Here is a 15,901-nt window from a genome sequence, read left to right on the forward strand (position 1 = left end):
AGGGAAAAAAAGAGACCCCATCCAATGAACACTGTAGTTTTGCTATGTTAATGTATACAATAAAATCATCTAAGACAGTGAGTTTCAATCTTTTTCATCTCATGGCACCTATAAACTAATTATTAAAATTATGCAACACACCAAATTACATTTTTTGCCAATTTGACAAAAAAAAGATATAATTTTGATTTATTCATACTGGATGGCTATTATTGTGTTGGCTGTTATCATATTTTTATTTGACAACTTAAGAGAAAAGAGGTCAGTGCCCCTGACTAAATAGTCAGGTACTGCATGTTTTAAAAATTCTTGGGGCACAATGGTTGAAAATCACTGATCTAGGTTGATAACAACAAAGTTTCCAAGCCTCTACTTCCACCTAGTGGTCAAACCAACTGCCTTTAAAATACTAAGCAACTATAAAGGACTCATGGACAAAAACAAGGCGGGGTGGAATCAGTGGAGGCAGGTGGGGATGGCTGGGGTGGTGGGGGGTAAATGCAGACAACTGTAATTGAACAACAATAAATCAATTAAAAAATAAAATAGTAAGAAGTACAGGAGTGTTTCTGGCATAGCAAAGGAAGGATCTCAAAAAATGTGCACCCCGATAAAAGCAATGAGAACACTGGAAAAAATAGGGAAAGTAAGTAACTTTTTCAGAACTCTGGAAATTAAACAAAGGCTTGCAACAATCTGAGGAGGATTTATTCAAGAAAAACAGCTGAATCTCAGTAAGAACACTGAGCTTTGTGGTATTTTTAACTCACCTTGTTCCTTCCCATTCCCCCCTCTCCAGCTGGAAAGTATCCTTACAAACCAACAGCCTTGCAACTACAATGAAAACCAGCAGCCTGGCATTCATGGGATGGGGCAGAAGAGGTCTGAAGTGCCCCCAAAGCCCCATCCCTAAGAGTTACCACCATTAGACACCTGGCAGCTTCCTGAAAGCTCCATTTTCAGGGCTTGGTCTTATTTGACCTCCCTCTGAACATGCTCTGTGTGAACAGTCCTAACCCTGGGTACATATATAGAATGCAGTGGCCCGGCAGTCTGAGGCAGTGATACCAGCTGGGGCTAAGAAGATGTTGACCAAAAGCTTAAAAAGAAAAAACTGGGAATGAGATGTCCACAGAGGACGTTGAAAAACTCCAACAGATTCCTGGGAATCTAGGACGTACACTCCTGAAAGGCTGTGTGCAGGCCCAATAAAGACCTGAGAGGCCCTGACTCACTCTGGCTGACCTGAGGCAGCTCTGTGCAAAGAGGACGTGAAGACCAAGGCTGAAGAACTGAAAGTGTACCCCAGTACTCCGCTCACAGAGCCCCTCAGCAAACGCCGGGAGAGCTATTCACTCAAGGCATTTAAAAAAAATTCTCTCTCTAACCATTAGCTGACTACCAAGCTAACCAAGCAGAGACTTCAGTGGCAACACAGGACAAAGGCAAAATATTCAGAATTAGTCCAGAAAAGTCCCGAAACAAACTAAACAACAATATATCCTGTCCCTGGCCATGTAACCCACTTGGTTAGAGCGTCGCCCAGATACAACAAGGTTGTGGGTTCAATCTCCAGTCAGGGCGCATACCAATAAATGCGTAAGTAAGTGGAACAACAAACTGATTTTTCTCTCTCTCTCCCTTCCTTTCTCTCTCTAAAATAATTTTTTTAAAGATTAAAAAAGCCCAATAACATCCAGATTGTGTAGACAGAGAGGAAGAAGGGGAAATCTGATTACCAGAGCTGCCACATTTCAATTAAAATACATAATTTTCAACATAAAATTATGGAGACTGAAAAAACAAAATGGAAATGTCTGACCATACAAAGAAAAAAAAAGCAGTCAATAGAAACTGTTCATGAAGAAGCCTTAACATTAGTCTTCCTAAACAAAGACTTTAACTCCACTCTTACGAATATGTTCAAGGATCTAAAGAAAACACTGTCCAAAGAATTAAGGTGTGAGAATTTCTCGCCAATAAAAAGACAAATTATTTTTAAGAAAAGACCAAATAGAAATTCTAGAGCTGAAAGATACCGTAACTAAAATAAGCAATTCACTGAGAGGGGCTCAACAGCAGATCTGAACTAACAGAAGAATCAAGACATGAAGACACGTCAATTGAGATTCTGAGGTCTAAGGGTTAGAAAGGAAAAGAACGAGGAAAAACAAATAGAGCTGCAAAGACCTGTGGGACACCACCACGTGTTCCCACACAGAAATGACGGGACTCCCTCGAGAAGAGAAGAAATAGAAAGGGAAAGGAAGAACATTTGAAGAAATAAAGACAAAAATCTTAAATTTGTGAAAAGCATTAATCAGCACATCCCACAAGGTAAACAAATTCTAAGGAGACAGGGCATAATCAATAGTCAAAAAGATGCTCCTGTATTTTAAAATTTAAACAGTAAGTAAAGCTAAATTTATATACCATTTTGAACAAGATTTCTTAAGCAGAAAGTAGCAAATATTTACCACAGAGATGTGGAAAACATAAATAAAAATAAATTCTTTCACTACCCAATATGAATCACTATTCATACTCTGGAGTATGTTTCCTAATAATCTTTTTCCCCCCATGTATAGGTTTTGGGGAATTGTTGAAGTAGCAGAGCCATAATCAAACTATACAAATAATTTTGTACTTCTTAAAGCTAACATTATTTCATAAGAAGGAATATTTATTTAACAAATGCTTATCAAGCCAATTATAAGTCCCTGAGGAAAGAAACCAAATCAATGAAGAAGTAACTGTGCGAGGCTGAGGAAAGTTCAGCAGAATCTGGTGCTTAGGACAGATGCCCATAAGGAGCTGAGGTGAGCTGGTTTTCATCACGAACAAGTACAGGAAAGTAATAACGCCTCCAAGTCTAGAAGAATATAATGCTCATTTATATTAAAAAAAATCTCTATAAAGACACAGATAAAATTTTTAAGTTTCCTGTATTTTTTATCATTTTTTATTATTGTTCAAATACAGATGTCTTCATTTTCCTACCACCACTTTCACCCCCAACCCCTACCCTCAATCCTACCCCCGCCTTTAGCCTTGTCCATGGCACCTTTATACATGTTCTTTGACGACCCTTCCCCTTCTTACCCCCATTATCTCCCCCCCAAACCCCTCTGGTCACTGTCAGTTTGTTCTTTATTTCCACATCTCTAGTTCTATTTTGCTCGCTTGTTTGTTTTGTTGATTAGGTTCCACTTATAGGTGAGATCATATGGTATTTGTCTTTCACCGCCTGGCTTATTTCACTTAGCATAATGCTCTCCAGTTCCAGGCCTGCTGATGCAAAGGGTAGGAGCTCCTTCTTTCTTTCTGCTGCATAGTATTCCACTGTGTAAATGTACCACGGGTTTTTGATCCTCTCACTTACTGAAGGGCATTTAGGTTGCTTCCAGCACTGGCTATTGTGAATTGTGCCACTATGAACATTGGGGTGCATAAGTTCTTTTGAATTGGTATTTCAGGATTCTTACGGTATAATCCCAGCACTGGTATTGCTGGGTCAAAAGGCAGTTCTATTTTTAGTTTTTTGAGGAAATTCCATACTGTTTTCCACAGTGGCTGAGTAATGAGAAGTCTTAATTCAGGTCCTACTAAGCCAAGTACTATTGTTCTAATGCATAACTCAGGGCTTTCATCACTCAAATTATCACTGCTATCAACTGACCACATTAAATTTAAAATCCTCCTGAGATTTATTATCCTCCATGGTTCTAAATTTCTATATTTAAAGTTAAGAAATGCTTCATAAAATCCACCTGCTTGTTTTAAAATAATTCACCACCGTTCAGTCTACTCCTGAAAACATACTATATATAAAAATGTAAAATGTAAAATTCTACTTTGGAAAACATACTGTATAGAAAAACAGAAAATTATTAAAAGAACTGTTACTTTACTTGAAAAAATCTATTTAATTTAGTAGTGCTGGGGAATTATTCAAATTAAAATTTCAATGAATTTAAAAAACCAAAGAATGCCCTCCATAAAGACTTCAATCAATTTAAACAAATAGGATTAATACTCACAAATAATTGGATATCCATCCCGGCTAGCACAGGCTGCTGCTAATATTCTTCCATTGTGAGAGAAAGACAGACAAAAACATCCTCGTTCTCCTGCATTTAGTGAGAAGAGGTGCTTGTTTGGGATACGGCAAGCCTAAAAAACATACATTTTAAAACAAATTAAGAAACATTAAAAGGTAAAGGCTAGTTGTAAATTTTAATTACTGTAGGTGTTTTGTTTTTTAAGGCCCTTTAAAAATGAAGAGTAAGTGGAATGATGGAAAACCAGACTTTCTAAAGAGAAAATCAGTTCTCCATAAAATTAAGTGGATTTGTACGCAATATCTAACTAGTACTTAATTCACCTAAAATGTGACTAGAAAATTTCAATATCTGATACTCTACAGCTGGCACTAACTACCATATAGTTTTATATCACCAGAAACACACACACACACACAAATATGTCACACCCTTATCACCAGACAGCAACTAATAACGTGATTTTTGCTGAACCATAAACTTGTTCTAAGACCGTAAATGCCCTTCAGGGCCTAGCTTAAGCCCAGGATGTATAACTATTCATTCTCTCTCTCTTTCTCTCTTAAAATAACCATCCTTTGTGGCTACCTTCCAAAATGTATTTTCGAAGTAATCATTCACTTCCTATTGGTTCTCATTCAGTAATTTTATTAAAATATTTCATCATTTTTATGTGTTCCTTCCCTATTACCAGATGAAATCAAAACTTTTAATGTATTAATATACCTACTGTAGAAAAAACTCAATGAAACACATATCGTGCCCTTACTATATGCCAAGAATGTGGTGCTTTATCACACGTCTTTTCAGATATACCTCCCAGCAACCCCATGAATAACCATTATTACTACACAGAGCTGAGAAGAATTATTCAGAGGGTCAAGCCCAACTTCATGAGCCTAGTCAGACTATTAGTTCGAGGGCCTGCATTCCAGATGGGTACCAGGTTTTTCCCAAGTAGCATCAAGAATCAGCAGCATTATTAGGAAGCAGCATTAGGAGTAGCTAGTTGGAAGGTGGAAAACTGAGTAACACTCATTAGGTGACAATAACATACCAGAAACCATGCTATGCATTTTCCCCCTCCATTCTCCATCCAGACAACTTTGAAAAGGAAGAGGAGGTTAAAAAGAGGAAGAATTGAAGGAAAAATCAGGAGGTTTTATAATCAGTTGCTACTGCTCCTAGAGCAGGAGATGGAGATGAGGGAAACTTGGCCTAACCACCTAGGCCAAAGTCACAGAGGCCACTGTCATTTTCTTTGCATTCCCAGGGCCTGACACTGGACTTAGAATAGCCAATGCAAGTTTCGTATCAATAGAGGGCTCAACATCTCTGACTCTTTCCCTTTCTTCACCATCTTGTCAGTCACTAAATTATGCTGGTTCATTCTTTTTCTTGTTTTCCTCTCTTACTTTTCGTTTGTGCCACCATTACCCCTTCTTCACCTCACATCAATGACTGCAACTGCCATCTGGTGGTTTTCTCTCATTCTGATGTGTCCTGCCTCAAGAACTGCGTGCCACTGCCTGCATTAATCTGTCCTAAAATATTGAGACCATACTTCTTTCCTACCCCAAAATCATTCATTAGTTTCTCACATCCCACACCATCAAGTATTAGGCTATTATCCAAGACACTCCACCACATGGGCCTGTCTAATGTGTCACACATCCTTATACAAACTCTGGTTTCCAGCTCGCCAAGTTTTGAGTGGCTGATGAATACAGCAGGTACTTTCCATTCACTTACAACGTGGCCCCCATATGAAATACCTTTCCCTACCCTTCGCCCACCCCCAACTTGGCCAACTTTTAAAGTCCAACTCAAATCCACCAGCCCGTTAAATGAACCCATCTTATGCAATTCCAGTTCACCTTCTTCATCCCTGCAATTCTCAAAATATTCTAGTCCTAGATGCTTTTAGTTTCAGAAAAATTTTGAGGACCCCCCAAAAATTTTGTGTATGTGGATACATACATGGCTACTTATCATATTAGAAATTAAAAATGATAAATTAAAAAAACTGTTAATTCATTTAAAAAATATGTCTTTTAATGAAAAATGTATAAAATGAAATTATTCTACATTTTTGAAAATCTCTTTAATAACTGACATCATAAAAGATTTCATAATTGATATCACATATCATTTAACTTCTAGAAAACTTCAGTGTATACTTATGAGAGAATAAAAGTGTAAAAGAAACCAAATCATTATGAAATTATTAAAATCATTATGAAAACAGTTGATTGGATAGTCCCTCTGAAAGAGGGACTCCTACAGTTCCCAAATCACACTTCGAGAGTTGCTCATCTATACAATTACCTTTACACCTATGTTTCCGCAAGAACTCTCTGCAGCGCACCTGACAGTGAAGAACACTGGCTTCTGTTGCCCCAGCAGATGTGAAAGGTCCCTAGAGCACAGTGTAAGTGCTCTTCTCCTCACACTAATATGTCTAAAGTATTTTAAATGACATCAAGTCGGATCCATAAAAAAAATGCCTCAAAAAGGAAGTCAAATGTGATGCAAAACACAGAAAATGAGGAGGTCTGGGAAAACAATCATTTTTATGTATATACTAAGTGTTTGCATAAATTAAGATTTTAGATAAACTGCACTGGTATTGGCTTATACATAGAAAATAATCCCCCCTTCCTCTGTGGAAACAAGTAACAGATTTACAAAACTGTATCTGAAATACTTCTTGCTACTGCAAAATATGCTAACCAAGAATAACGTCGTGAAAGCTTAACTACTGCTCAACTTGTAGTAAAAAATATACATGTACATATTGCCATCAAAATGTGATTCAGGAAGAAGCCAGACTACAAAAAATTTCATGAATCCATTTTTTTAAAAATCAATTTTTTAATGATAAATCAATTAGGAAAAATACCTCTTACGCACACCAAAAACCTGTGTATTGTTATTAGCTGTACTGTGTGCCCCCAAATGCATTTGCTAAAGCCCAACCCCAGTACCTCAGAAGGTAACAGTATTTGGAGATAGTTCTTTAGCTAGCTGGTTAAGTTAAAATGAAGGTTTTTGTTTTTGTTTTGTTCTGTTTTGTTTTAGGGCAGGCCATGATTAGAAAAGGAAAAGACACAGAGAATATATACAGGGTGGGGGGAAAGACCATAAAAGGGTGGCAAGATGGCAGCCATCTGTCAGCCAAGAAGAAAGGATTCAGGGTAAACCAACCCTGCCATCCTTGGTCTTGGGATTTGCAGCCTGCAGAACTACGAGTAAATAAATTTCTGCTGTTTAAGCCAAGCAGGCTGCAGTATTTTTTCATGGTAGTTCTAGCAAACTAAAGAACTGCTCTCTAAACAAATATCCTAGAGAGTGTTTTTATGCAAATGATAATCACTCTATTACTACTTGCCAAATGAATTATTGGAAAGACAATATTGTGGTTAAAAACAGGAATACTCTGAGAGTTTTAAATAGCAATCCAGTTACCCTAGGAGTTGCTGGAGTGTTAAAGGAGGAAATATCTAAGTGAGTCCAGAGCTAGGAAACACTTCACCTGCCCTGGCAGCCGTTTCCACCTTACTACTTCCTTGGAATCTTCCAGCCCAGGTTCTGTGTCTGCTGAACTTGACTCACGGTGTTGTTCACCATACGCTGGTTCACTTTTTTCCTCCTGAAGAGCCGTCACTGGACGGTAAGATGGCTTTATCTAAATATGCATAGAAAGTGAGAAAATTATGCATCATGTTAATTTTTTCTCTTTTCTACCACAGATGGCTTTTAAAACATTGAAACCAACAATATGGAAACGTTTTCAAAATGTCATCCAGGAAAGTTTGAACTTTATGTGTACATTATTCTAAGTAAGAAAAAAGTTGTTTAAAATTATTGTCCTATAATCAAAAAGCCTTAGAAGTTAGACGAAAAAAACAGAACTTGATTGATAACACGAAACTGTTCTAATAACTCTGTTCCTCTGTTTCTGTCTCCCCACCAGCGCATACCAGATGTTACGGCGCGGCTCTGATGTACTGTGGTATCTCTGGCTTTAGTATCACAAAACTGGTATTAAAATGTGAAGTTTTTTAAATCTCCCACTTCTTAAAAGTAGATTTAACTGCATTCAAATCCATGCAAACCAACCGTGTGGTCACAGTTTATAATACCAACTACAGAATATGCAACCGACCTGAAATATCTAGAGCAAACAAGACAAAAGCGGAAGTTTCATCTCATTTTAGGTGAAACTTTTGCTGGGATCATTACAATTTTAAACTATGAAAAACAGCAGTAAAAGTATCATTTACTGATTATTTAAATAATATTGTGACAAATGTGCTTGTAAATCATGTCTGCAAACTATGGCCCAGGCCAAATCTATCCTGACTATTCTTGTAAATAAGGTTTTACTGGAACACATTTTCAAATTGTTTTGTTATCACGTACATATGTCTACATAGCTACTCTCACACTACAAAGCTGAGTAAGTGCAACAGACTGTATAGCCTGAAAAGCTTAAAATATTAACTATCTGATCTTTTATGAACAATATTTCTCAGCTCTTGTTTTATATCACTTTTATCTTTAATATCTTAAGAAACAGTATTATTTTTAAAGACATTTTCCCTAACAATGAAATCTGTATTTATTATTTGAAATTCATTTAAGTATCTTTTAAGTATCAGTTATTACAGGACCAATACATAATCTTCGAAGGTAACTTTCTATTCTACAAATCTATTAAAATAATTCTAGAGATATTTTTAGAACTGGAAAACATGTCACCTTTTAATCTCAACAGAGGATATATATTTACATGTGCTATTAACTTACACATTCTGGAATTTTCAATCCTCTTACAGTTACGTACAACGTTGATGGATAACGATTTCGTGGACATTTTGACCACCATTCAAAAACCTCAACAACATTTAAATGGGATCGAGACTTAGTAGGTGGGTAGTAGAGCTGCAAGCGAAGTTTTGAATTGATGTTTACATTTCCATTGGCTCCTAGAAGCTTAAAAGAAGAATTCAAATAAAAGTTTATCTTCATTGAAAATAAGTAAATCCAATAAAGCAATAATATATAGTCAAAAACTCATTTTAAAAAGATTAATATGGCACACTGAAACCCCTTAGATTATAGAGCAAAGGAAAGAACTCTGACATGGTTGGCTAACCACAGTTCCAAATCACTTTGACAGTGGGTAACCCAAATGACTTTCAAAATATTTTCCCGATAGCTAGCTGTCTTTTTGCCTATACAACTTCAGATGGTTGGTAAAACATTTACATTTCTGTGTAGATGTTACTTTACACACAGAAGGGGATCAATACACTTTTGTTTGAGATAATAATGATAAAGATCAAATGCATACTATTTAAACACAGAAACAAATTTTCCATCTGCTTAGTATCAGTACTTTTTTTTATCCTCACTCAAGGACATGTCACTGATTTCTGAGACAGGGGAAGGGAGGGAAAAAGAGGAGGAGAGAAGCATCGATGTGAGAGAGAGACACCGATTGGCTGCCTCTTGAACATGCCCCAGCTGGGGACTGAACCCGCAACTGGGGCATGTGCCTTGACCGGGAATCAAACCCACAACCTTTCGGTTTACTGGATGATGCTCTAACTAACTGAGCTACATGATATATATTATAATTTATAATTTTTAAAAGAACAGATATATACATATGTGCTAGAAGAACTAAAAGTGCCTCCAGCTGACAATTATGATAAAGTCTCAAAAATCTGTATCAGGACAAGGTTCCTTTAGGGTTCATATGGACTGCTATAACTTCACAATTATCTAAGACATTCCTGGAACCAATGGTATAGGTATTAAAACAATAAAATGTTAACGTGATTCATTCCACCTTGTCAAAGATGGACTGTTTTCCTAGTCACTGTTTCCATACATTTATTAATTTTCTGAATAAATATTCACTAAGCACTTTATGTGCTGGCAGCACTAATATGCCAGGCGGTGGTGACAGTATGACATACAGAGGTTCAAGAGAGTGATATACATTAAATGCAAAGGGATCTGGTGAAATAAAACTAAAACTGTTTAACAAATTTGCCAAGAAGGCACTGCTGACTTTGAAAGGCTTACAGTCTCGTGAGGGAGCTATTTAAGTGTTACTACAGAAGCAGCACACAGAGTATCTTACCCTTTACAGGGGGTGGGGCCAGGAGAACTCCTGACTGCCATTTCTGCCAATGGTACGTAATAGATAAATAAAAATCTACATGACATTTAAAGGCAAAAATGCTATGAAATACATTTCTGTTCCCCAAGTGCAGCTTACAGGAAATACTGAAGTTCTGAACAGTCCTTAGCATTAAAAGGAATGAAAGAAAATTTTAATAAAACCACAAGAAGGCAATGCTTACTATATGAAAGTGACCTTTCTAAGGTCACTTTTGTGGGGTTTTTTTTTTTGCTTTCCCTCCCTCTTATTCAGTATAGAGGGGCACAGAAATAATGGGTTAAAAAGGGTGATTTTAAAAGACACACTGGACCAAGTGGTTTCCAAGTTCAGAATTACTTCCTCATCACAGCCGACCTGGCTGCCACTTAGCAGCCAGATTGCACCTCTTCTAAAGCCTCTCTCTAACCCCCAACATGGATTAAGTGACTTACCCGGGCTTTCGGAGCATCTGCTCTATAGCACATAGTCACGTAAGTAATATGTTTACATAGAAACTGAACTGGAGGGCAAGAACATTGTCTAATTTATCTATGAATGCCCTTTATAATGGCAGTGCCTAGCATTTCAGAGACACAAACATTTGTTGAAAGGATGGAAGTATAAAAGGAAAAGTGTTATAATAAGATAGTACAAAATAAGTTAATTGCTCAAGACTTTTTATTACTCAAATTTATGTTTGAAGTCAGAAATAAAACATACCAGAAATAAAAAAATTGTAAAATTAAAATCTCCTTTTTTACAAACGTTAATCTTTCCATGCCTGTTACCTCTGCGGAAATATCCTAAAGACACTGTTCTATACATAGACTGCTGCAAGAATTTCCTGCCTTGACCTTCCAGCATATGTATTTGCACCCTCTCTACTCCATTCTCCACCCCACAATCTTTCCAAAACATAAATCGGCTTATTTTATCCTTCTATTTAAAATTCTACAAAGCTTTCCACAGCTCTTTAAAATCCTGCAATGGCTTTCTGTGTCATAATGCCTTAGAAAACCTTGTATAATCAAGACACTGTCTACCTCAGCAATCTCTTCAGTTATCCATTGCCCCTCAATCTCTGTCCTCCAGTATCAGTGGTCTTTTGGCTGAGTACAGCAGGTCCTCAAATAACATTTCATTAACCATCCTTTTGTTATAACATGGTGACATGCCATAGGAACTTAACTCTGGTTTACATCAATTATCCCATGATAAAACTGATTTCACTACGCACATCATTTCGTTTAAAGCTGCAGACCGTACAGACGACATTGAGGACTCTCGTCTCCCTCACTGCTCACAACAGTGTCTTTGCATGTACTGTACCCCCTTCTTAGAACCGCCTTTCCCCCACTGCTACTGTCTAGCTATACTCAGGTTCAGTGTCTCTTCCTGAGGCTCCTCTGACCCCACAGGCTGTTTTGATCATCCACCTCATACCTCTTCATGATGTGTTTGAAAATTAAAATAAATGAAAAATTGTGTAGTCAATTGTTTTGTGTTGTTCTTGCTAGATATGAGGTCCACGAGGCCAAGGAGTTTCTCTTCTTTGTTCACTGACTAGAACAGTGACCGGCACATAGAAAAGGTTTAATAAACATTTGCTGAGTGCATGACAGCTGGAATGTGTCTGTCTTTTTCAATGCTGTATCCTTAGAGCCAAAGAGCATACCTGGCACAAACTAGGCACTCAATAAACGTTTCAGAATCTGAATGAGTATCGCTGGAGCTTCAATTAATAACCCTCTACCACTGCAATCTACCTGAGATGGTAGCTCCTTGTACGAAACCAAACTGAATTTGAAAAAAGCAGCCCATCAGATTTGAAGATGATATTAAAAGTGTTTAAAACGGAAGAAAAATATACCTTGAGAAATGCCCAAGCAATTTTCCGAAAGCCACATTCTTGGTTTCGAACTTCAGAGTTATTCCTGATTTCATCCATGCTTAAGAAATCAAGAATCTATAAATAAACATTTTTAAAAATTATTTTACAAAAGACTAGGCTATCTAAAATTTAATATTTTTTACTAATATATTATGAAAATGAAAAAATCATGTTTTCTTAAAAGTTTTCCTTATAGGGAGGAAAACCATTTTTATTTAATTTCATTAACCTTTAACTTAATTCATACTGTCAGTGAGGGTCTATTTTTTGGCCATGTTTTGTTAAAATAAATCTTCTAAGTATTTCTTTAAAAGATTAATAAATCTTTTACTAAGATTTATTTTAAATCCAAGACGAAAATACTAATTACCTCAAATATAGTCTAGGCACAAACACACCAGGCACAGAATACTTAAACTTTGATTTTTTTTTTAATATATGAGAGCAGACTTTGAAGGACCGTTTGTTTAAAAAACTCATGGTCTTATTTATCTCTGGGTCCTTCCTTGGATCATCTTTGTGAAGTGGGGGATTTTCTCTTTGCATGTAAGCTGTAATTAGGTCTCCCAAGAAAATTTCTTTCACATGTGCATCCTGTCTAGATGGCAAAGCTCGTAAGTTTGCAGCCCACCTTCCACAGAGACTACGTGTATTCTAGGGTCTCATCAAAGACTAGCACTTTGACCTTTCTGTTGCTCATCAAAAGTTCAGCTGAGGTAAAAAATCTTTATAGAAGAATGCTTTAAAAAAATAATATGGACTCCACTCATCACTACTCTTTATGTTCTTAAATCTGTCTTCAGATGTAATACATGCTCAATAAAAAACACTGATAATATAAGAAAAGTATATTCTTAAGTAAAAACAACTTGTAATCCAGACCCAGAGATGACCAACAGTAACATGTAAATGTTTACAGGTTCACATGCACCTAAGCCTCTTTCCTGAGTATTCCCAAATATCTCTGTATTAATACAAGTCCAGTGCTATTTCACAACTATTATGATACCCCTCACAGTGAATAGTAAAGTCAATTCATACATATGCATACTATCAAGGCAATGGCTGCCTCGTATTCTCCTGTATTGTAAATACCATAAATTTAACATAAACAAAAATTTATTTAGCCAAACCTCTTTCTGACTGAAAAGACTTGTTTCTGAAACTTTTGCTATTATAAACAGTGCTTAAGTTAATAAATACCCTTGCACATACATCTTCGTATACTTGTCATTTTTTTCCCTTAGGAGAAATACTCAGAAGTGCAGTAAGTTTTAAAGACTTCTGGTCGTTATTATCAAGTTGTCCTCAATAAACCCTTAAAAAGTTGAAATAAACATCAATTTTGTAGACAACAACACATTATGTTAAAACTTAAGCACCCAAAAGTGTTTATAATCCGACAATCTTTCTTAAATCTCTATTACTAAAATGTATATATAAGAATGTGATAGTCGTAAATGACAAATTTCTATGACAAAAAAGTTCCTTGACATACAAATTATATCACTTTTCAAAAAAATTAAAGCTTTGTGTAATTTATACAACACAACCATATGTGAGTGTCAGAATAGTTCTTTCATAAGCACACTCGACCACCTGAAATTTAGGGTCTACAACACCAGTCGCTGGCCCTGGCCATGCTGCCCTTCCCATGCTGAAATTCACCACCCGCTGACACTGGAAGAGGACTTCTCTACCTCCCTTTGCGTATGGAGAGAGAACAGGAATTAGTTCAAAGAAATGTGGTTTTTAGGTTTAAACTAGCTTCAAAAACAAATTACCTGCGCTTAAAGTTGAAGTAACCAGGAAAAATCACTTTACACTTCTTCATTTCTTTTGCAACAAAAAATTAGAATAGCATGTCAGCTCAAAGACCATATACTCCATAAAAGTTTTCCTAACTGCTTGGACCCTCCACTAACTTTTCACATCTAAGAAGTTCTACTTCCTTCGGTAATATATTACATTGTATCAGTCAAGTGACCTGTGCATGCTCACCTTCATTTCTCTTAGTAGTATACAAACTCTCAGGGAGTCTGATATTGTTAAATGAGTTTAGTTTACACTTGGTGAATGGGTTAAGAATGGAAGATTACATAGACACACATTCAATTCAACACTTCAGTTAACAGTCATGGCATTGTCGTAAGGATTAGATAATAGAGTAACTCCAAAGGCTAACTACTTATACTAGTAAATGCTCAATAAATATGCTATTACTTGTATCTCTCACTTGTATCACTTGTGGAGACTGCTTATCACAAACACTAAATAACAGAAATTAAATTTTCACACTACTTGGTTGTATACTGAACTACTAAACAATAGCTTCGCAGTTGGCCCTCTGTATCTGTGGGTTCCACATTCACAGACTCAACTAACTGCAGATGACATATATATGTTTTTAAATCCCAGAAGGTTCCCAAAGTAAAACTTGAATTTGCCATGTGTGGAGACCTGTGCTGAATCAGTGAGGATGAAGCGATGTGTAGTCAGACCCTGCTGCAGCCTGTATGCAAATATCAGCTATGTGTAAATACTGTGCCATTTATATAAAGGACTTCGGCACCCACAGATTTTAGTATCTGCAGAGCATCCTGGAACCAAACCCCTGTAGATACCAAGGGACAAGTGTAGTAACCAAAATTTAGTTTAAAGTGCTCTATTTAATTCATACCTCAAAGAACAGGATGACTTTAGGGCTCTCATCAGAATCTTGAAGCAAATAGGGAAAGTTTTCATTAAATATAATTTGTTCTTCCCATTCTGGAAGCCTTGATTTTAACTGTTTAAAATCATATGGCTGGGTCATAATAGGAAGAATATAATCCACACTGTCTTTTTCAAAGTAAGAGGAAACAGGCCGTTCACTGTTCAAAAAAAAAAAGACTTCTATTAACACAATTCTTTATAAATCTAAGAATGTGAGAAAAAAATAAAAATACGGTATTCAAGGTGAGGCAACTAAAAATAATAAGTAGCTATAATACATAAGGAAAAGTTACTTTCATAGTCCATCTAGAAAATTATAAATTTTATGAGACTTAAAAGTGGTAGTACCTCATTTTGCATTTACATATATCAGTTGGTTTCCCAGAATTATTTTATTATAGAAATATAAAGTGAGAGTTATGATTATACCTTCAGCATGCAAAGCTGGAATAAAGTAACTCCTTCAGAATCTTAAATGAGTTTGTCATAAAATACTACAGTAAATTTAAATAAGAAAATGAGCTCGACAGGATTATAAACCTTTCAAGGTGTATCATATCTTCTTTGTATGCCCTAAGACAACGAATAAGTGAATGACCTTTTTGGTAATACTGTTTCTCATCTTTCCAAGAAGATAGTATTTTTTCTTCCAGTTTAACTGTATATTCTACTGTACTTTTTCTTTGGGCCTTCAAGCACGTAGCCATAGAAGTAACAGTAGGAAAAAAATTAAATTCAAAATTCATTTACCTCACCCGAGGCCCAGGTAACATATTAACTTCAAAACAAAACTAGGAAGTTAGAAAGCAAATGCATTTACAGTGCAACAGAAGATGATTTACAATGCTAGCTTAATGCCATAAATTAGTCATTAAGCCTGGCAGAAACTCCCTCAACTCCCCTCCACTGACAACGAATCGCTGAATTAAGGGACGCTCTCCATTTCTTCTATAAAACACACGGATCAGTATCAATGGTTGGTGAACGCCTACAACTAGTAAATGTTTCTCCAATACTAATCCATGACCCTACTTGCACTGACGTTCAATGGGAAAA

General features: G+C 36.3%; 1 protein-coding gene across 12 annotated transcripts in view; it reads right to left on the minus strand.

Annotated features, from left to right (window-relative positions):
* AHI1 (Abelson helper integration site 1) overlaps nt 1-15,901 on the minus strand; it is a 183,274-nt gene that overhangs the window by 149,604 nt on the left and 17,769 nt on the right. For all 12 annotated transcript variants that reach the window (XM_053913963.2, XM_053913961.2, XM_053913962.2 and 9 more), the window contains 5 exons: nt 14,811-15,003; nt 12,110-12,205; nt 8,874-9,059; nt 7,597-7,749; nt 4,041-4,173 (listed from right to left, as the gene is read on the minus strand). In XM_053913963.2, coding sequence (XP_053769938.1) covers nt 4,041-4,173; nt 7,597-7,749; nt 8,874-9,059; nt 12,110-12,205; nt 14,811-15,003 — 761 coding nt within the window. The remainder of the gene's footprint in view (nt 1-4,040; nt 4,174-7,596; nt 7,750-8,873; nt 9,060-12,109; nt 12,206-14,810; nt 15,004-15,901) is intronic.

Source organism: Desmodus rotundus, chromosome 11 (assembly GCF_022682495.2).
Source record: "Desmodus rotundus isolate HL8 chromosome 11, HLdesRot8A.1, whole genome shotgun sequence".
Lineage (NCBI taxonomy): Eukaryota > Metazoa > Chordata > Mammalia > Chiroptera > Phyllostomidae > Desmodus > Desmodus rotundus.